Source organism: Cavia porcellus, unplaced genomic scaffold, assembly GCF_034190915.1.
Source record: "Cavia porcellus strain 051 isolate PalLab524CR breed Dunkin Hartley unplaced genomic scaffold, mCavPor4.1 scaffold_11, whole genome shotgun sequence".
Taxonomy (NCBI): domain Eukaryota; kingdom Metazoa; phylum Chordata; class Mammalia; order Rodentia; family Caviidae; genus Cavia; species Cavia porcellus.
Window position 1 is genome coordinate 31,039,158 of NW_026947494.1, and position 22,454 is coordinate 31,061,611.

General features: G+C 34.7%; 1 protein-coding gene across 4 annotated transcripts in view; it reads left to right on the plus strand.

The window, feature by feature from the left end:
• Positions 1–22,454, plus strand: part of Wdr70 (WD repeat domain 70) — a 305,121-nt gene that overhangs the window by 47,520 nt on the left and 235,147 nt on the right. For all 4 annotated transcript variants that reach the window (XM_013152887.3, XM_063258091.1, XM_063258094.1 and 1 more), the window contains 2 exons: positions 8,092–8,151; positions 19,822–19,955. In XM_013152887.3, the coding sequence (XP_013008341.1) occupies positions 8,092–8,151; positions 19,822–19,955 (194 nt within the window). The remainder of the gene's footprint in view (positions 1–8,091; positions 8,152–19,821; positions 19,956–22,454) is intronic.

Here is a 22,454-nt window from a genome sequence, read left to right on the forward strand (position 1 = left end):
TCAGTGCTACACCCACATAGGGGTGGAGCCAGCATACAAGGTAATGGCAAGAAGAAGGTGTGTCTCTCTCTCTTGCTGGTTTCTGTCTTGCTGTATGCAGCTGCCAAGAACTGCAGCCCCACCATGCTACCCTGCCTTGGAGCCAACTGAGTATGGACTAAAACCTCCAAAAAGTATAAGAAATAAACCTTTCCTTTCCCAACTTTGGGTATCAGGTATTTTGTCTCAGTGACAAATAAAAAATAACTAAAACAGAATTTGGTACCGAGAGTGGGGTCGTTGCTGTGACTATACCTGACCATATTTTTTAAGAGGTTTTGAAAATGGCTTGTGAGCAGAGTTTTAAAAGGTTTGGACATGTTGCCTGGATGCATAGAGCTGGAACAGCTTAGGCTGTTCTATACAGGAGATTCTGGTTAGAGCTCAGGAGACCAAAAGGCTAATAGAAAGCTGATGGTAAAGACCAGGGCCAGAAATTGGTATTGAGAATGGGGTCATTATTGTTATAATGCCTGACCATATGGCTTAAGAGCCTTGGCAATTAATTTGGACAGTTTTTGAGAGACAGCCAAAAGAGACAGCCCCTATATGCTGTAAACTATTTTAGAGACTAGATCTAAACTTGGACATTCAGAGTACAGATAGAAATGCTGCCAATTAAGATAAAGCTTAGGAGGCTTCTGTTGAGAAGGACTGCTACTTCTGCTGGAGTCCAGGTTGTATATTGTGCTTTAGCTGAAGCTTGGTCTTCATTTTGCTTGTATTTAGAGAATATTACCTGTTGGCAGAAATATTTCAATGCAGTCTACTGTTGAGATGGTAGCACAGTTACTTCAGAGAGCTTTTGACCAGATCTATGTTAAAAATTTAGAGCAAAGAGCCAGTACAATAATTTAAAACACTTGGCCAAGAAGGCAGCTCCATTGAAACTGTGGGTTGCAAAGATAAAACAGAAAACATGCTTGTTTAGAAGAACAGGACAATGGAAAAATCAAGAGTACATTTAAATTGCAGGAGATCCTTGTATTTTAGTCTTGCCATGCCATGAAGTTAATGAAAAGTAAGGACTATGGTTGCAATTGTTCTTTTTGTGTGATTTTAATGTTTCTATATGTTTGTTAACAGGTTAATTTGTGTTTTAATGTTAAACCTTGGTCACCCTTTAAATGTTTTGCTTTTGGTGCAGGAATTAAGTGTAAAACAATCATATGTATGTAATTGTTGTATTAATGTAAATCTAGATAGAACAAGATATGTTAACTTTTACAAATCTACTACTAAGGACTATAGTTTAAAAAAATGCGTGTGGTTATTAAGTTGATCAGGGGTGGACTATTATGGATTAAAAACTGGTAGTTAACGCCAGCTGGATTATATCAGCAGGGCACTGAGCGTAGATGCTGCACCTGAAGAAAGTTGCCAACATAGAGACATGGAGAAGGAAAAGCTATGGCACTGAGATGTTGAGACATTATGGGTTCTCCTGTGAGTTGCTGTTTCAGCTGTTAGTTCTCCTGGAGAAACTCTGGTCCTCATATTGAGCATTGCTTCCTGGCTCTGGAGAGGAAGACATGTGGTGCTTGGTTTCCAGGATGAACTCGTCACATTGACTCCTGGCATGTACTCACTGTGCTTGCCATTGGAGGGGCTTCTGTGTCGCTGAGGATGGCTGTGGTGCTTTCAGGGCAGCCCTGGTCTTTGTTGTGAGTGTGACTTCTCGGCTCCAGCGTAGAATCCTCAACCTACCAGCACAGCTCCTTCACCCCGCTGGCATAGACTTTCTGGATTGCACTGCTGACCTTAGGACATTCCCGGCATGGATCCATAAAAGAGACTGGCGTGAGTCCAACTTCTGGGGTCTGGACCTCCAGTTGGACTTGTTGGAGGTATTATCATGAGCTCTGGGTTTTCATCTGGACTCATGTGGGACATTACTGTGGGATTTAGGCCCTTCAGTAAATATTCTATGTTTGGTGTTGCAGATAGATTTCTTGCAGTAACTTGTGTTAACTCTGAGTGACCATCGTAAAACAATATTAAGAACTCTGTGTCCTGATTCTAATTGTTCTCTGCACAACCCCTGACTACAACATTGGGTCTTTCTCTGGTTTTGGTATCAGGGTAATACTTGCCTTTAAGAATGAGTTAGGGAGAATTGCTTCCCCTTCAATTTCATTACGGGGTTTGCAGAAGATTGGTGTTAAATCTCTAAATTTCTTGTAGAATTCAGCTGTAAATCAGTCAGGACCTGGACTTTTTGTTTGTTGATTAGATTTTGATTATGTTTTCAGTTTTATTAGGTGATACTGTGTTATTCGGAATTTTTATATCATTTGATTCAGCTATGGTAGTTTATGTATTTCTAGGAATCTGTCCATTTTTTCTATGTTTCCAATGTCTTTGAGTAAAGATTTTCAAGGTGGGCATTGATGAGCTTATGAATTTCTACAGGGGCAGTAGTGATTTCACCCTTTTCATTGCTTATTAATGAATTTGAGTTTTTTGTTTTCTTTTTTTGATAAGGTTGGGTAGGGGTTTATCAATTTTATTTCAAAGAACTTACTCTTTTTTTTTTTTTTTTGGTCTTTTTTCCTTTTTATCGGTACCTGGGATCGAACTGATGACTGCCTGCTTGCAAGGCAGGCGCTTATGCAGCTGAGCTAAATCCCCAGCCCCAGAACTTACTCTTTGATTCACGAGTATTGCTATTTGTCTTATATTGTTGTGTTGTTTTGTATTTGGTGTGTGTATATTTATGATTGTTATCTTTGCCTCGTGAATTTTTCCCCTAAAAATATGTAATTATTTTGTTGTTTGATTTTTCACATGTATTAGTATTTGTTTAATATTGTTGTGTTCTTTTGTATTTGGTGCATGTATATTATCTCTTCCTCTTGAACTTTTCCCCTAAAAAATATGTTCTCTCTTTTGATGGTTCTTAGTTTGAATTTCACTTCATCTGTGAACAGAATAGCTATACCTGCTTCTTTCTGGATTCCATTGCATGGGATATTGTTTTCCATCCTTTGACTTTTAGTCTGTAAATTGCCTTTTAAATGAAATGTGTTTCTACTGTATAGTATATTGTTGAATCTTGTTTCTTGATCCACTCTGCCAGTCTGTTTCTTTTAATTGGTGAATTGAAGCCATTTACATTGATAGTTATAAGTGATATGTATTAGCTTGTGTTTGTCATGATATTTTCCTGCTGTTGGTTCTTTCCTTTTCCTCTCTGTTTAATTGTTTGTCTTGCTTGTGGTTTCTTTCTGTGGTTGTTCTTGGAATATGGTCATTTTTGTCTCTGTCTAGAATATCTTGTTTTGTTTTGTTTTTTGTCTTTTTCCTTTTTATCGGTACCGGGGATCGAACTCACGACTGCCTGCTTGCAAGGCAGGCGCTTATGCCACTGAGCTAAATCCCCAGCCCCCTAGAATACCTTTCAGTACTCTCTCTTGTGTTAGTTTAGTGGTCATGAATTTTTTAATTTGTTCTTTGTTATGGGAATATCTTCTCCATTAATTTTGAAAGATAGTTTTGTGGGATACATCATTCTGAGTTGGAAGCTGATTACTTTCAGTATCTGAAATACTTCACTCTAAGCTCTTCTTGACTTGAGGGTTTGTGTTTAGAAGTCTGCCATGATTCTGATGGCCTTCCCTTTATAGGTGATGTTTCTTTTCTCAGATAGCTTTTAATATTCTGTTTTTGTGCTAAATTTCTGGAATCTTGATTATTATATGTCTGGGTATATATTTATTTTGGTATTGGCTAATTGTATTTCTATATACCTCACTTATTTGTAAGTCAGATTGTTTTTCTGTGCTTGTGAAATTTTCTGTCATTATTTGTATAAACAGTTTTTTAATGTCATTCGTGTTAACTCTGCTTTTTTACAGCAATGATTCTTATATTATTTTTCTTTGCATTACCTTGCAGCTATTGAATTATTTCCTGCTTTTTTGTTACTTTTAAGAGATCTTTCTTTTCATAATCACTAGCCCTGATCCTGTCTTCAGGGTCTTAAAGTCTGTCTTCAGTTTCGTTTAAGTGATTTTGCCAGCTTTCAATGGAATTTTTAATTTCCTGGTATATTAGTCACAGTTTTTCTTAAAGGAACAGACATAACACAAGATACACAAAAGTATAAGAAGTTACAGATTGGCTGACAGTGGTCAGCTATAGTCAGATGAGGAAGTGTGCAGAGGGTGTCTGCGTACTATAGGCTGAAGGATTCAGTCCAAGGTCTAGAGTTCACTGCAGTATCCTATAGGAGTCCACACTAGGAAACCAATGGGTCTGTGATAGGAGGCCGAAGAGTCTTAGCCAGAAGACTGAAGAATCAAAGGCAGAAGCTGAAGAGTTTGTGATGGAAACTAGGAGACCATGTCCAAACCAAAGGCAAAGACTAGAGCTCCTGTAAAGAATGGAACCTTGTTGGTTTTTCCTCCTCCTCTTTTATACCATCTATACCATCCAGGTGATAGCCACCCTAGAATGGGCCTTCTATACTATAGAGTGTAGAATTGCTAAGCTGATTTAGTTAAGCTTCTAAATGTCTCAAGTTGACAATCAATCACTACCCTTGGATATCTGTTTGAATCCATTTCATACATTGTTTTTTTCCTCTATGAATCATGGTTTCTATCCTCTTCCTATCATCATGTATTTTTAAAAATCTATTTCTATTCTAGATTTGCTGTGAATTTTCTTAATAAATGTTGACTTTTTTTTTTTAACCTTAGGGATTATTTCTCATCTGATTTCCTCGTAGATTTTTTTTTTTTTTTGGTTGCTATTATTTCAGAGACTTTAGGTGTGTGATGTCTTCTGAACTTGTTCTGAGTGGTTTGGGAGTCTGAGATTGCATTTTGTTTCTTCATTTTGTCACTTTCTATTTGAAAAAAAATTTTGTTTTGTTTCCTTTGATGAACTTTGAATTTTTGTAGTTGGTTGCTATGTCAATAGTATTCAGGGAAAGTCTGTTCTTCAGAGTTGTCTTCTGTGTATAGGAGATTTTTGGTTTGTCTGTGATAAGACTCTGTCTTCCCAGTTAATTAAGGGTAGAATGTTGATACCTGTTTAGCTCAGTCTTCAGTCTTTTGTGTAGGTTTGTGATGAGGTTATTACTCCAGAACTTCCCAGTATTGTTACAGAAGGGAAAACCACTGTTTACAACAGATATGACATCCTAGCTAAAGCAGTAAAGTTAGTGGTAACAGTAGCCTCAAGTAGAATTTAGAAACTGATAAATGGTGGTAATGATTGATTTTCTACTACTCTTCGGAGCAGAGACTATAATTATAAACTCCTAATTTATGATCAGTTCTATAATATATGAAAATGTATTCCCTTGATAGAGTGGTTTTACACTGTGTTGGGGGAAATTGAAGGTGGATAAAACAAAGATACCTGGAGCTGGCCGTGGTGGCGCATTCTTGTAATCCCAGCACTCAGGAGGCTGAGGCAGGAGAATCCAGCATCGTTGCCAGTTCAAGACCCGCCTGGGCTCAAAGCTCAAGATCAGCCTGAACTGCTTAGCAAGACACTGTCTCAATAATGGCAAAAAGCAAAACGAAGCAAAACAAGACAACCTGGAAAGGAAGTAGAAGCAAGGCTGGAGAACAAAGGATGATAGCACCAGGTTTGGGAAACTAGAGAAGGGAATACAAAAGAAAGAAAGCAGAGTTATTTGAAGAATTATCTAAATTTATTTTCTGGATTTGGGGGATGGGATTAGTTTTCTGTGACTGGAGTTCTTCCCAGCCATTTTGGTGGACTGAGATAGAAACAAGAAGAAGAAGAAAGAGGAAGAGGAGAAGGAGGAGGAGGAGAAGGAATAAAAGAGAAAAGGCAGAGAAAGTAAGAGAAAATAAAAAACCATGAAAAAATAAGAGTATAACATAAATTGAGAGAAAAGGGCCAGTTACAGCATCCTGGGGTTCTTCCCGAGTTGCAGGTCCTGTGGAAACTCACGTTACCTGTTGGTTAACATTGTTCTTTTTTTTTTTTTTTTTTTTTTTTAATTTTAAAGGGGATACAAGGAAAATAAAACAAAAAAAATCAAAATAAACTAGTATGAGTGATACAGGACTTCAAAATCTTACAAAATCAGTAATAATTACCATAATGCCTTTTGTTGTCTTCAAAATAGCTGCAGATACCTTTGAACATAGTAAAAATTGAACAGGACAGAATAGAGTAGAATCAATAAAAATAAGACAATGAATGAATGCAATAAAGGACTTCAATATAAGCTAATAGTAAGTCCAGTATGGCTACCATAGTATGTCTTGCTATCTTTTAAATAGCTGCTCATGCCATCAGATTTAACATAATCAAACAAAACAAAAGAGAATAAAACTCAACCCAAGAACACAGTAAAAATGATGTGATTTCCAGGAGGGGGATCACCTCCTTGTGAGGCCTGGGTCTCTCCCTCTGCAGTCTGCGAATGGCACTGACTCATGAGGAGAGGCTCTCATATTGTTCTTTTCATGCTGCTAGTCTCACCTGTCTGTCCGTGGCACCCTTGTTGGGACCCTTCTGTAGGTGGTGTTCCATCTAGTCTCTGGACCTTCCCGAGTAGTTCACTTGAGTCCTGGCAGTAGCAAGGGGCCTTCCAGTGTGGTTTACCTGGATTGCAGTGGTGGAGAGGCTTTGAGAGCAGATCCTTTCCTCCCTGCTGTTCACCTGGAATTTCTCTGGGCTTCTGCGCCACCAAAAGGCAGTAGGGGAGGAGCTGCTGTGGCCTCCTGCACCCTTGTAGTTTAATTTCTTTCAGTTTATGATTATCTTTGTGAGGTTTTCTCTAGGCATAGTGAGACAAAAATAAAATACTGTACTATCATAATGTGTTACCAGATTTTAATGTAAATTATGGTTCTATTTCAATATTTTTTGCCAGAGGAACAATGTTTTATATAAAATATTCATTTTAAACTTGTTGGCAATCATAATCGTTAGAGTGCTTTTAAATGCCAGATGTGATTAGTAATGATTATTTAATCTGTTCTTTCCTTTGTATGTTTAATTCTCTTTGATTTTTGTAATACAGGTTTTTGAAAATTACTTCCAAATGTTCTGAGGTTTGTTCACTTTGATGTACATTTAAAGAAACATATGGAAGTGACAGGGATACAGCAGAACAGCACCTTCCTGGCAAGCACAAGGCCCTGAGTTCAATTCCTGCCCCTTCAAATACAGATAATCGTTTTCCTTTATTTCCATACATTTTTGGAGGCACACTCCTGTAATCCCTGCACTTGGGAGACTGAGGCAGGTGGATCATTGCAAGTTTGAGATGAAGCCTAGGCTACAAAGTGGGTCCAAAGCCACCCTGAACCGTATAGCAAGACCCAGTCTTAAAAGAAGACAAAGCAAAACAAAATAAAGCAAATATATTTGATATTCTTTCTCTCTCTCTCTCTCTCTTTTTTTTTTTCTGGGTACTAGGGATCGAATTCATGACCTCATACCTGCCAGGCAGGCACTTATGATATTCTTTTTGGGACGGGTTTGTTTTGTGTTTTTTCTTTGCAGTGCTGGAATCAAACCCAGACTTGCTCTGTCTACCACTTAGCTCTATTCCCAGCCCTCTAATGTTCTGTTTAGAGTTCCATAATCAGTGACTCAAAAGAAAGAAAAATCCTATTTCTCCTTTAAGAATTACATGATTAGCAGCTACTTGTTTATTTTTAGATTAAGTTAAAGATTTCTGTTAACCATAGGGAAACATTGTATACATCCTAGAATTTCTTAGGGTTTTCTTTTCTTTTTCTTGTTCTCTTTTCTTTCTTTCTTTCTTTCTTTTTTTTTTTTTGGTGATAGCATAGATTGAAACAAGGGCATCTTGTGCACCCAAATGCTCTCTTAAATATTTCTCTTTAAAAATTAAAATCAAGTTATTATCAACCAAAAAGATAAATTGTGTTTCACACAGAAGGGCAGACAAGAGATATCTTTGCACTTTTATTTTGCTGTTTAAGCATTGTGTTAAAAAGCTGATGATATAATTTTTAAAAACTGTATTTATATAGTTTAACTCAAATACACTATTTTAGTCATTTATATCATGGACTTTCCCTGTTTCAGAATCCTGTCCAAAAGATTCCTGACTCACATGAGATAACACTGAAGCATGGAACTAAAACAGTAAGTTTAAAAAAATTGTTTCTTTCTTGTAATAATAGGGGTCTGATTGAAAGTTGAAATAATGAGATACTTTTTTATTAATGTTAATTACAAAATCAACTGATGTCATAAAAATTTTAAGCATTAGAAAAAATTGTTCTTATATTTCATGATAATACGCATTGTCTTTTATTTACAGTGGGAATACACTGTCAGTGTTATTATTGGCTTTTAAAAACCTCTATTTAATATAGGAACATTACAAATGAACAGAAATGAAACTGAAATATAGTTTTATTTTTAATGGAATAGGAAAATTTCTTATTATTCTCAGCTCTATTTCTGTACTGTATTCATAAATGGCATGAGTTTTTTCACTTTAGAGATGAATGTTGAGAAATGAATTTTAAGTAGTCACTGTAGAGTTCTAAGATTACATTATTCAGTTTATAGATTATATTATTTTTATATTCTTGCATTTACTTATGTTAGTTAAGGACAAACAATATAAAATATTTAAAACAGAAGATAAAATTGTGGCATCATATTGGAAAATCTTTAAAAAGTGTTAGTTTGAATGAATGAAATGTGTATATGAAATGAAAGAATAAAATTATCTTACTTTCCCTTTTCAACAAAAATGCTTTTTATAGATCTGGCATGTAAAAATAGATATATGGCATATATTCCATAATGAGAAAGAAAACATTAATTGAGATAGATCTAGAAATAACCCCAATGGTAAGATTGATGCATAGTAACCTACAAACAGTGTAATTTTCACAAATTTCTTTTGAAAATATTTTCACAAAAATATTTCTCAAATATAATGGGCTTACTGTAATTTTAAATGGAATGAAAAATATTTTTAAATGTCTTATTTTTAATTTCTAATGGCAAATATTAATGTATATAAATGTTGACTCATAAACAGAAGCTCTTTGAGGTCCTTCATAGAGTAAGTCATCACAACAGATTAAGGGTATTAATATTTGAGAACTACTGCTTTAGGAAATAGTTTTCTTCTAATTGTTAGTATTTTATCTGCTTTTTGTTAAATCATGCTTTTTAATTTTTATTTATGACTTATTCTGAAGCTATCACAAAATAATACCAATTATCATGGTATTAAATAAATGAGTGAAAGAATTACAGACTATTAATGTTTAACAGATGTTTTTTATCATCTAGTCTAGAGAATTTATAAATGAGTTACTGGGTTTCACATATGTTTGACTTAAATATTCTTTTTTGAAATTTCCCAATGAAGTTTTATACAGTAGGTAAATGAAAAAAATTCTGTAATGCGTTTAGCTATGTTAGGTATTAGTGCAGGGACTATTCTATTTCATCTTTTCTTTTTAAAATTAGTTATTGTAAATGTGTTCATAAGGACAATTTCATTTCCTGTATATTTTTATGTTAGTACTTCCCTACTCTACTTCACAGGATTGCTGAAAAACTATAGGAACTATATGATTCACCTATTAATACTTCCGTATGAATATCTTAGGAGATGAGATTGGATGATAGTCTCTCTTTTTGAATACACATATATTCTTCACATAGTAACATTTTTATACATAATATTTTTAAAAGCAGTTATTTAGTAAATATTTAATAATTTATGCAGTCATCCTATATATCATCTTTTTTATAGTTTATTCAAATCAGTCCATATGATATATTTGATTCATTCTTAAAAGACTGAATTTATGTTTGAATTTGTGTTTTTGCAATCTTGCTTTAGCCCCTGCATATATATATATACATATATGTATATATATGTAATTTGTGTGTGTGTGTGTGTGTGTGTGTGTGTGTGTGTGTATGTGCGTGCGCACATGGTACTCATGGGGTCATTCCCAGGGCCTTTACACTGAACTCTCTCCACTTTATTTATTTATTCAATTTATTAATTAAAATTATTTTAAAAATTTATTTTAAAAAAGCAAAACAAAAAGAATAGAAATGAAACAATTTCAAAAAAGTATAAAATTAACTTTAATTAATATATTGCATATTGTTATCTTAGAAGTAGTTGCTTAGGTTACAAGATTTAGGTATGAAAAAATAATGAAACAATGAAAGTGCAAACTAACAGAGATTAGTAGTATTTTTTTATCTTGTGAACATATTTTTAAAATTTTAAGCTAGGATCACTAAATCCTAAATTACCCACTTTTGGCTTGAACTTGTAATCTTTCTGCCTCATTTCCCCAGAATGCTTGGATTATAGGTGTGCATCACCCCCCAGCTATGTTTGTTATATTTTAAATTTATAATGTTTCTTCTGTATAGTAGTATATTTTAACATTTTGTTATATCTTTGTAGTAAGTGCTGAGATTGTAAAATTTAAGTTTTTCAACTCTGTCATACTTTCAGCAAATTGTTTTTTCCTATTCTGGGCCGTTTATATTCACAAATTGTAGAATAAGGTTATCAGTTTCTTTCAGAAGGCTGCCTGGGATTCTGAAAGGCATGTGTTGGGATCTATAGGACAATTCTGAAAGTATTGTCGTCTTAGCAATATTAAGTTTTTTGACTCAGGAACAGAATGTATTTCCATCTATGTACATCTTTACTTTTAAACAATATTTTGTAATTTTGTGGTAATATTTATTTGTTAATTTTTATTTGTATGTGGAATTTTTAAAATTTCATTTTTAAATTGTTCATTGATAAGGTATAGAAATATAATTGACATTGGCATATTAATTGTATTTCTTGCAACTTTGTGAATTCATTCTAATAGTTTTTCTTTTAAATCAGATTTCTTAGGGTTTTCTATTAAACAAAATCATATCTGTATATACACATAGTTTTGCTTCTTCTTTTCCAATATTAATGTCTTTTTTAATGTCTTTCTGACTGGGACTTCCTCTTCAATATTGAATAAAATGGTAAGAGTATACACTCTGTTCTTGAGCCTCCTTAAGGAGATAGTACTTAGATTTTTGTCATTAAACTTTTTTTCACAGATACCTTTTTATCAGGTTTAAGAAATTCTATCAATTTCTCATTTCTTAGTTTTTTTTTCAATCATGGATAGGTGTGGGGTTTTGACTAATATTTTTGAGTCTGTTGAGACAATTAATGTGTTTATTCTATTAGTCTTGTGTAGTATAATTGGTTTTTCAGATATTAAGCCAACCTTGCATTATTTATTCCTGCTACAAATCTCATTTGATAGTGCGTATCTCTTTTTAGATGGTGCTGGGGATTCATTTTACTGGTAGTTTGTTTAGAAGTTTTGTGTTTTCATTAATAAAGTATATAATAGTTTTCTTGTGGCATCTTGGTTTTTACTGACCAAGAAGGATTTGGGAAGAATTTCCTTCTATTTTTCTAGGAGAGTTTGTGAAATATTGAGAATAATTCTTCTTTAAATGTTGTTTAGAACTTTATCAGTGAAGCTGTGTGACGCCAGGCTTTGCTTTGTGGGAAGATTTCTTATTTTTGTTTCAAACCTATTCAAAATCTATTTATATTTTCTGTATTAGTTAAGTTTTAGTAGTCTTTCTCTAAGAATTTGTCCATTTCATTTATCTAATTGGTTGATACACAATTCAAAGAAATCCCTTAATATCTAAATTTCAATACGTTCAATAGGGAGTCTCCTTTTTGTTCTCCCCCCCCCCCCCCACTGGCTGCAGAAAATTTTTTTTAAAATTTTATTTAAGAGGAAAAAGAGAAAAACACAAAACAAAACAAAGCGGTGTAAGGGTACACGTAATACAGAACTACAAAAAAAAAAAACATAACAGTTTTTGTTCTTGACATTAGCAAGTCTTTCTTATTTGCTTGCCCATTCTAAATAAAGGTTTCTCAGTTTTGTTGAAAATTTCAAAAGGCCAGCTTTTGTTCCTACTGATTTTTTTTTTTTTGTTTAAATTTTTTTTCACTTTTGGTCTGCTCTTTATAAATGGTTTCCTTCAATTTGCTTTGGGTTTTGTTTGCTCTTTGGAAGGTTTAAAGATTGAAAGTTATTGATTGGAGATTTGTTTTTTTTTTTTTTGATGGAGGTGTTCATGCACATATATTTCTAAGTATATTTGTTTACATTGCTGCAATGTTAGTTTACATTTAGCAATAGTAAAAATGAATGCTTTTGGGAATCCCACAAGAAAAATTAAAATGTTAATAAATGTGAATTGGAATAAAGAGTTTTTTCAAGGATTTGGGTTTAAAACGTTGGACAATCAGAGTTAAAGATTCCTAAGACTTTTTATGTAACTAGTACTTGAAATATAATTTTGTAACCATTTAAAACCTTTTAAAATTGTTTATTAGTATAGTGTAGATATACATAATGATCACATTCATCTTAGGGAACTTGTACATAAGATATCTTAGTTCCTCTATAAAAAAAAATTTAGAGCTGTGTGTGGTGGTGAATGCCTATAATTCCAGCACTTGGAAAGTTGAGATGGGGGAGGGGGGTTTCCTTTGAATTTGAGGCCAGCCTGCATTACATAGTGTGTTCAAAGCTAGCCAGAACTACAAAGCAAAACCTTTTCTCAAAAAAAAAAAAAAAAAAAAAAAAAAAAAAAAGGAATATGTAAAACATTTTGTAAAGAATTTATGATCGCAGAAGAAACTCAGGTATTGAAATACGTACATAGATAATGTGCTATCAGACCAATTAACTTGTCTAATTATGAACGACTTTCTGAAGCTTATGAAAGAAGGAAACTGAAAACTCAGTATAAAAGTCAACATTGAAATTATGCTTTTGCAATGACTGGAAACTTATATTTGCATGATCTAATATTTAAACAAAAACTAACATATTTTATGTCTTGGTCAAAAAGTAATAATTGTTTAATATTTTGATATTAGGTTTCAGTTTTATGTAAATTAAGATATTTATTCAACTGTATTCTAAACTTTTTGTTTTAGGCCAACATTTGTATTATTCGGATCCTTATTTTCTGGTTAACATGCATCTGAGACTTAACTAGACTTCTTAAGTTCTTTAGCTGTTGGGAACAAAAAAATGGAGAATTGGTTTAGCTAATCTTTGGATATATATTCTCTAATTTAACTAGGGGGGAGTAATTTTTTTCCTTCTTGAGCTCTTTTCTGTCATATTCATTACCTTTCATACCCTCTTCATGAATAATATATACAAGCAACAGTAGAGATCCTGATACTTCAAAATAGTAATACTGAAAACATGGCTTTATCACTTTGCTGTAGAATTTACTATCTTTCTTCTGTCTTAACTAGAGGAAGAGTCAACTTTTAAGATTTATTCTGTTGTTCTTTCTTGGGTTAAGGGGAATTATCTCATATTTGTCAGACTGCATTGATTCTTGTGTTACATAAGATTTTAAAATTTTTAGTCTTCTTTCGTTGCTTGAAACATTTAATAGAGTTTCTGTTTTATTTTTTTTACAAGTTATACAGATTTACAGAAAAAAATAAACAGTAGGAAATCACTAGTTAATGGATTACATATTGTCATCTTAGAAATAATTGTTCAAGTCACAAAATTAAAGCTTGTAGAGTGGACATTCCAACAATGATACTGCAAACAGTTCTGTTCAATGATCCAATAAAACTCAGTGATATCATTTTCTCTCTTATACACATAAATATACATGCAGTTATATCATTTAGAGCACTTTCTTTTCCTCTCTTTTGTACAATGATTATTACACATTTTGGGTTTTATTGCTCCCACGATTCTTATTACTTTTTTGGAAGAGAGTTAAACCAAATGTGACATAACAGAACAGAGTCGGTCAAATCAAAAGGGTGGACATAATAGATAATGTAAAAACATAATACAAGGTGATCAACAATGGTTACCATAATGCCTCCCTCTATCTCTAATAGAATTGCCTATATCATCAGTTATAATAAAATTGAACAAAACAGTAAAGAACAAAACCGACAAAACCAAGACATTGGAGACATTGCAGGTCTTCAAAAGTAGATAAAAGTCAACGAGAATGGGCGTCATAATGAATCTCACTATCTTCACAGCTGTTGCCTATACTTTCGAACCTGGTACTATCCAGCAAAACAGAATAGGGAAACATCAGTCAAAAACAAGATGGTGAGAGTAGTACAGGGCTTCAAATCAAGATAATGGAAAGTCAAAGTGGGTTACTATAATATATCCTGCTACTTTTATTTATTTTTCCCTTAATTAAAAGGATAAAAATAAAAAAGTAAATAATGGAGTGGAGATTGAGATAAAAGAGGGCATAACAGCCAAACAGTGCAGATCAAAACATAACCAGTTAAGCAGAATAGTGTTTCACCACAAGATAATCCTGACATAAAAGTAGTTACCATATTGTCTCTTTCCTTGAAATCCTTGAGTACAACTTTATATACTGTAGCATTAAATATATCAAAACAATGTAAAACCATTTAAGAGAATGACAGCATTACAGGGTATTTAGAATCGACTAACAGAAAATGAACAATGGTTTCTGTATAATCTCCTTGTCTTTAAAAGTTTTTGCTTATACTATCGTACATAATAAAATCCAATAAGATACAACCTGTTTAGACCAATGGAGACAGAAGAACAAAAGCTTGATGAGACTTCAAAACAAGATGATACTAAATCAGTACTACCTATTAAGACATCATTTTCTCCAAAATAGCTATTCCTATCATCCAATCTTCTCTGCCTCATTTCTGTTGAGCTCTTTTTCTGTCATTAGCTGTCAGTTTGTCTTCTTCATTTTGTTCTCTGCTCCATTTGTTGTGGCCTCCCCGCCACTATTTCTGGATTCTTTGTATTTTTCTTTTTTTAGAATATCCTGCAATACTCTCTGTAGAGTTGAATTGGTGGTTGCAAATTCCCCCAGTTCCTCTTTATCCTGGAAGCACCTTGTTTTTCCATCAATTTCCAGGGACAGTTGTGCAGGATATCTCAATCTTGGCTGGAGATTATTATCTTTCAAAGCTTGAATTATTTCCTCCCACGCTCTTCGTGATTTGATGGTTTGTGCAGAGAAATCTGCTGTAATTCTGATGGGTGTTCCCTTGTAAGTGGTCTGTTTCTTGTCTCTGACAGCTTTTAATATTCTGTTCTTGTATTGAATTTCTGGAATTTTTATTATTATATGCCTGGGTGTTGCTCTGTTTGGGTTGTAGGTGGCTGGGGTCCTGTATGCCTCATACATCTGAGTATCTTTACCTTTTGCTAAATTAGGAAAATTCTCCTGGATTATTTCTGTGAGTAGCTTTTGTAGTTCATTTGATTGTGCCCCTACTTCTTTTATGTTCTTAATTCTTAAGTTATGGATCCTCTTATCATCTTCTTGTCTTTGTATTATTGCTGTTTGTTTCTTTGTTATTTTTAAGAAGTTTTTCATTTCATTCTCCCATATTACAAATCTGCCCTCCAGTTCAGATAGTCTGTCTTTAGTTTCTTTCAAGCTGTTATGCCAGTTTTCGATAGACTTTTTAGTTTCCTGGTAGTCCCTTTGAATCTGCTTCACGTATTCTATGCTTTCTCTATTTTCTCCATCAAACAATTTTCCCCTCTTTTTCTGTTCTTCCATTCCACCATCTGTTTTTTCTTGGGTGGTGCTTAGCATTTCTCTAACTATTCTGCTTACTTCTAGCTTCAGGTCATTGATAACTTCATTCCTGAACTGATCTATGAGGCTCTCTAGATGGCACTTTGTGTCTATTGGTGCGGTGTCTGCTATTACCTGTTTCTCAGGATTGGGGGCCAAGGAGCCTTTCTTGTTGCTGCCTCTCCCCATATTCTTTGTTCCTTATATATGCAAGCGTATATAGGAGGCCCAGCTTCCTTCCCTGTCAGCCACAGCCTGATTGAATTGTGCCAGTTAGGTGTTCCCGCCCACTGCTGCACACCAGGAAGTTCCAGACCAGGCAGCCTACGCGGGGCCGCCCCTTAAGGCCACCGTCCGGCTCTGGGATCTGGGTTGGGCCAGCCTACTGGGTTCGCCAGCAGGGTCACGTAGGCTAGGCACTTCTCACCAATCCCGCCTGAGAGGGGCATTTGTGGCTGAAGTCACCACCGCGCCCTGCTCCTGCAAGTCTGTCCAGTCCCAGAATGTCCTCCGCTGGAGTCAAACTGTGGTAGAGTGTCAGTTTCTCTCGCTCACCTCACCACAAGTCAGTGCATGCCTCCCTGCCCGTCCTGTTTTTGACTCTGTTCGCAGATTCCCGTTCTCAGAGCTTCTGCGAGTCTCTCCTTGCTGAACCAATGTAGAGGCAGCCACTGGGCAGCGGGAAACCCAAATCACGGCTTCCAATGGCGCGGGCTCCATCCTCCACACTGAGGCTTTTCTGTTCCTGTTCTAACACCAGGACTGCATTCCAAGTTGGTTTCTCTCAGCCCAGTTCGTTCCTGGGTCAGCAGAGCATATCTCCACCGGCTTATGTCTCCTTACTCCGCACCATTCCTGACTTCTGAGCCAGGTCTTTCAGAGAACCTCAGTAGCTGCTGTTATCTGTCCGCCATGTTCTCCTGGAAGTCTGTTTCTCTTTTATAATAGGCACTGTGCTGATCAAGACGTGGTCTGTGTCTAGAGCTTACACTCTTGACGAAAGGACAGGCAATGAAGAAAAGAGCCATAAGTGAATTTACTGTTTCAAATGGTGTTGAGTGGAGCCAACACTGTTGAGATTAGCTTTCCCATGAGAAGGGACACACCTCTTTAATTGTACTGGAAAGAAGGAGGGTAGCATAGTAAGCATGGAGGCAAATGAGTATGTTCCTGGTGGTAGCAAAAGTCATGTAATTTTGTAAATAGCTATTTATTTGTTTCTGTTTTTTATTGTTTTTCATTTTAAGACATTGTTCAGTTATAAAAAGTGATTTGTTCTCCTTTGTATGTTTTAACACCTTTACAGCCCATGTCTAATTTTAATGTAGTAAGTTATTATTTATATATAATTCCCTTACTGCTGTAATCAGTATTTGTAAGTCTTTTTTTGTTGTTGTTGTCTTTTTAGACAGGTTTTAATATGCAGTGCAGGCTAGCTTTGACCTCTAGCAATCTTCCTGCCTCAGCCTCCTAAATGCTGGGATAACAGGCATGTGCCATCACACTCAGCTGCAAGTCTTAATTGAGATGAACTTAAATTATTTTGTCATTCTAATTATAGTTATTTATTACAATAATTACTTTTCAAGTCTGTTTTATTGACATTTCATTTATATAAAACATTAATCCTTTTACTATCTCATATGTATGGTAATCACATTAAAAATGCCTAATGCAGTTCTTTCTTTTTGAGAGAGTAGTAAACTAGGAACTCCCTGCTTTGACAGAGATTAGATATAGCTCAAAATGGAAATTCATATGTAAATTGGACCTATGAAAATTCACAAGGAAAGCAAATATTTTATGAACTCTTATATGTACTATATAACTAGTTATAAATGGAGTTTTAAAATGTGTAAAGTAGGCCAGGTATGGTGGCACACACCTGTAACCCCAGCACTCAGGAGCTGATGCAGGAGGGTCCCTATGAGTTCAAGGCCAACCTGAGCTACAAAGTTGAATGCAAGGCCAGTCTGAGCTGCAGAGTGTCTTGGAAAAAAAAAAGTTTAAGGTGCATATATTTCAGTCATTTAGCTATGTGCATGAGAGATTTTACTTTGTCTTATTTTATTAAGTAGATTTCATAAAATGCTGATTTGCCTTGCTTTATTTACATACTTATTTATGTATATGTATTTATTTTTGAGACAGGATATCGTTATGTAGTCCAGGCTGGCCTAGGACTTGTGGGGAAACTCCTGTCTCACCATCTCAAATGTTGGAATTACAGGCATGTGCCCCCATGCCTAATCTGATTTATTTATTCATCGATTTACTTGTTTATGGGAAGAATTGGATGCAAGACCTTCTACATGCTAGGCAAAAACTGTATCACTCAGCTATACCCTTCTAACTCATTTTGGTGATTTTTGATTCATTTGATTTTTTTTGTGATGTTAAATTATGTTAAAAAGCTTGCTTAAAATGTGGGGAAAGCTGAACTATTTGTGAGAGTTCTGCTTACTAAATCAGTATAGTCTGCTGTACAGAATTACAGTGATAGGTGTTCTGAGTATATGGTTGATTAAGTTGTGACAAAACTGTCAATTTAAAAATCTTTCACCTGAGTATCTTCCCAGAATAATTAAACACATCTTACCACAATGTTCACCCATGTTTAGAGTAGCATAAGTTGTAATAGCTAGATCTTTGAAACAACCCAAATGCCCATCAATCAAGGAATGGAAAACAACAAGGGGTCCTTTTATGTAATGGAATACTACTCAGACACAAAGAAGAATAAACTTGAGACTTTTATAGGTAAGTGGGTGCAACTAGAACCATACTCATAAGTGGAATAAATCAGACTCACATTGTAAATGTTGTATTGTCTCCCTAGCATGAGAAACTGAAAGAAATTATATATATATGTGTGTGTGTGTGTGTTATATAGCTATATATATATAAAACTATATATATATAAAACTATATATATATGATAGTTACACTACTGATTTCTCCTGGTTCATTGAAAAGGAAGATTTGTGCTAATATTGTTTGGGAAATCAAATGCAGATATCTTGTACTCTGAGTAACTAATTTAAAGATAACCATACAATGTTATCATTGTTACCCTGTATGTTGTTCTGAAATTTTCTTTTTTCTGTTTAAAAAATGTTTCAGATATTAATTTTTTTATTTTAAAGAGGAAAAATAGAATAAAACCAATCAAAACAAACCAGTATAAGAAGTATAGACCTAAAATTATTATGAAATCAACAATGATTATTGTAATGCCTTTTCTTTGTTCTTTTTTTTTTTTTGGTACTGGGGTTCGAACTCACAACCTTGTGTTTGCCAAGCAGGTACTTATACCGCTGAGCTAAACCCCCAGCCCCTCATAATGCCTTTTAATGTCTTCAAAATAGCTATAGATAACTTTGGACATAGTAAAAATCAAACAGAACAGAATAGAATAAAACAGTAAAAGCAAGACAATGAATGCAATAAAGAATTTCAAAAGAAGCCAATAGTAAATCCAAAATTGCTACCATAATATATCTTGTTGCTCCTGCCATCAGATTTGACATAATCAAATAAAATAAAAGAGAATAAAACTCAACCCAACAAAACAATGGAAACAATAAAGGACTTCCAAGACAAGACCATAGGGAATCAACGATGTCTACAACCCTCAGAAGGAGATCCCCTGGATGTCACACTGTGTACCACTATCCTCTGAACCCTTGATCAGACCACTGGCCCTAGACCTGCAATGTTAGTGCAACACCGAAGCACCACAGGCATCCAATTGTATTTCACCTCCATAGCTGTCCTCACAGCCTGTGTTTCTCTGGATAAGCCAGTGGTTTACTTCTTGTTCGCCAATCTGCGCATGGGAAGGGGTTGGGATCTGGCTGCTCCAGCCTGGCGGGGCTCTGTGTATGTTGCTGCTTTTCAGGTTGAGTTTGTTCACTGATGTCTAATTTTGAAATATTTAAAAATTTAGTTAAAGGAAATAATACTCATATTAACCCAATCAATAATATAGAAACTGTTGTCCATTCTTTTCAGAAATAAAAATAGTTGATACTCTGTGTGTCTAGTACCTTTGGGTTAAGGGCTAGGGTTTAGAAATGGGGATAATAATACACTGTAGGTTGTTTACCTCCCCTTCTTTTTTTTTTTTTTTTTAAACAGGTGTCTGCTCTGGGTCTAGATCCTTCAGGTGCCCGTTTAGTGACTGGAGGATATGACTATGATGTTAAGTTTTGGGATTTTGCTGGAATGGATGCATCTTTTAAGGCTTTTCGATCCCTTCAGCCTTGTGAGTGGTATGTACTCACGTAATATCTTCGTATTTTCGTATTTGTCTCATCTTGATATTCAGATATGGCACTAACTTATCTTCATATTTGAGACAGTACTATTGTTTTTTTTTTTTTGAGACAGTACTATTGTTATTTGAATTCTATCATGATTTGTATCCAATTTTCATTTCTTTAACCTATTTTTAAAAGACATTTTCTATATTATATTTAAAAATGTTTATTTAGAAACTGTTTCTTGCTTCATTTGCTTTAAAACACCCTGTGCTGTGTAATATTCTGTTCCTGTGTGTGATACACAGTCAGTATGCAAATGGTGACTCATGCTTTACTGTCTAAATATGGTATTATATCAGCTAGTTAGGACTTGACATGTAGCTACCATTAATCGTGCCTTTTTCTCTATTTTTGACTTGTCTTAGTTACTTTTTACTCATTGCTGAGACAAAATACCTGAAGCCCAAGTTGGGAAAGGAAAGGTTTATTTCTTACACTTTTTGGAGGTTTCAGTCCACACACAATTGGCTCCAAGGCAGGTGAGCATGGCTGGGCCGCAGTTCATGGCGGCTGCAAACAGCAAGCAGGAACCAGCAAAGAGCAAGACACACCTTCTTCCTGCCATTACATCACATCCTGGCTCCACCCCTATGTGGGTGGAACACTGACACCATCAATCCAAGCACTAGACAATGAACCATCACAAATGAACAATGCAAACTCATGAGGCCTGGGGGACACAGACGTAAACCATGACATGACTCTTATCTAATCTAGCATATTGATTCTTCATAGTCACTTAAGATAACTCTTTTCTAGTATGGTCTAGAGAAGGTCAAAGGCTTGATCATATTGCATATTGTTTCACCTCTCAATGGCATGTACTCTCAGTTGTTCCATTATTTGGTGACTAGAAATTAAGATAGATCCCTAGGTTAAGTTGGTCTCATATGTTTCTTCTACTGTAACATGAGTACTTTATACTTGAGTTAGGTAAGAACTTTGTTGAGAAATACCATGGGTACTGTGTAACTATCCAGATATTTGTCATTCTTTCACTTAATGAGTTTATCACTCACTGATGATTCCTGCCTAATGAATCATTTATCTCACTGAAGGTTACAAATTGATGATTTTCTAAGTTTGGTTATTGTATTTACATTTATTTACTGGCACTCTTTTAAAAGGAGAGCTTTTCTTATTAACTGATGTTAACATAGAAACATCCTTAAATACAGTTCCTACTGGGAAGGAAAGATAAATACTGAGTTATTTTATTTTGATTACTCATTTTTAGCCTAAGTGTTAGTGGTGATAAATGAATTGTTGTTCTTATTGGTTATGATACTTTTGTTTCCTTTTTTGGGGTGGGCTCTCTCTTTTCAGTGTCAATATTTATAATTTAATTTTCATGTGTTTCAATCAATTGTAGCCATTTTTGTTTTTGATGTTTAAATTTTCCCAAATTTGACCATTGGGAGTCCCTGATTGCTGTGTAATTTGACAGGAGTGTATTTGTCTTTGAAAACTCACTTAGTTTCTCTGCAGCATGGTGTAGGCTTCCTGGTAGATTTCTTTTGAAGTCCCAGAATTAGTACTTTCCCAAGGAGCTCTTTTTGGGATAATGGTATTTACAAACCAAATTTGGATGATAGGTGTACTTGTTAACATTGAGATATCATTGCTTTTTTACTTTTTTTCAGTGGTGAGAGGTAGAAAATGTAGATATATATGTGTATGAATGCCTTCATCTGTTTGTCTGTGTTTACATATCAAAGCCACATTGACAATTTCTATTTCAGGACTTTAGTAAACTTTTAATTTTAGAATATTTTTATTTAGAGAAAAGGTACAAACAGTACAGAAGTCATGCAAACTTCACACCTATTTTATAGTTAACACCCTATATTACTGTGCTCTCTGTCACAATTAAGACATTAGTGTAATCTAAAGGATTGAAAAAAAATCAGACCCACAAATTCAGGGACCCAATCTAAAAATAAGCATATGAGATGAATACATGTCTCAGATGGAGAAATACAAATGGCATATAAATATATGGAAAAGTGTTCAACCTTATTGATCATTTGAGAAATGAAAATTAAAACAACACTGAGATTACATCTCAGCCCAGAAAGAATGGCTATCATCAAGAAAGCAACCAATAATGAATACTGGCAGGGCTAGGAGGGGAAAAGAACCTTTCTCCACTGTTGGTAGGAGTGTCCACTGGTGCAACCACTGTGGAAATCTGTGAAGATTCCTTAGAAAACTAGGATTAGAGGTTGACCCAGCTATTCCCCTTCCCCTCCCCAAAAGAAGAAGTGAAAGCATCATACCACGGTGCTATATGTGCACCCATCTTTACAGCAACACAATTTGTAATAGCTAAATCTTGGAAACAACACAAATGTTCATCAACTGAGGATTGGAGTATTATTTTATATAATAGAATACTCCAGCTATAAAGAAGGGTAATTATGGATAAATTGATGCAACTTGAGACCA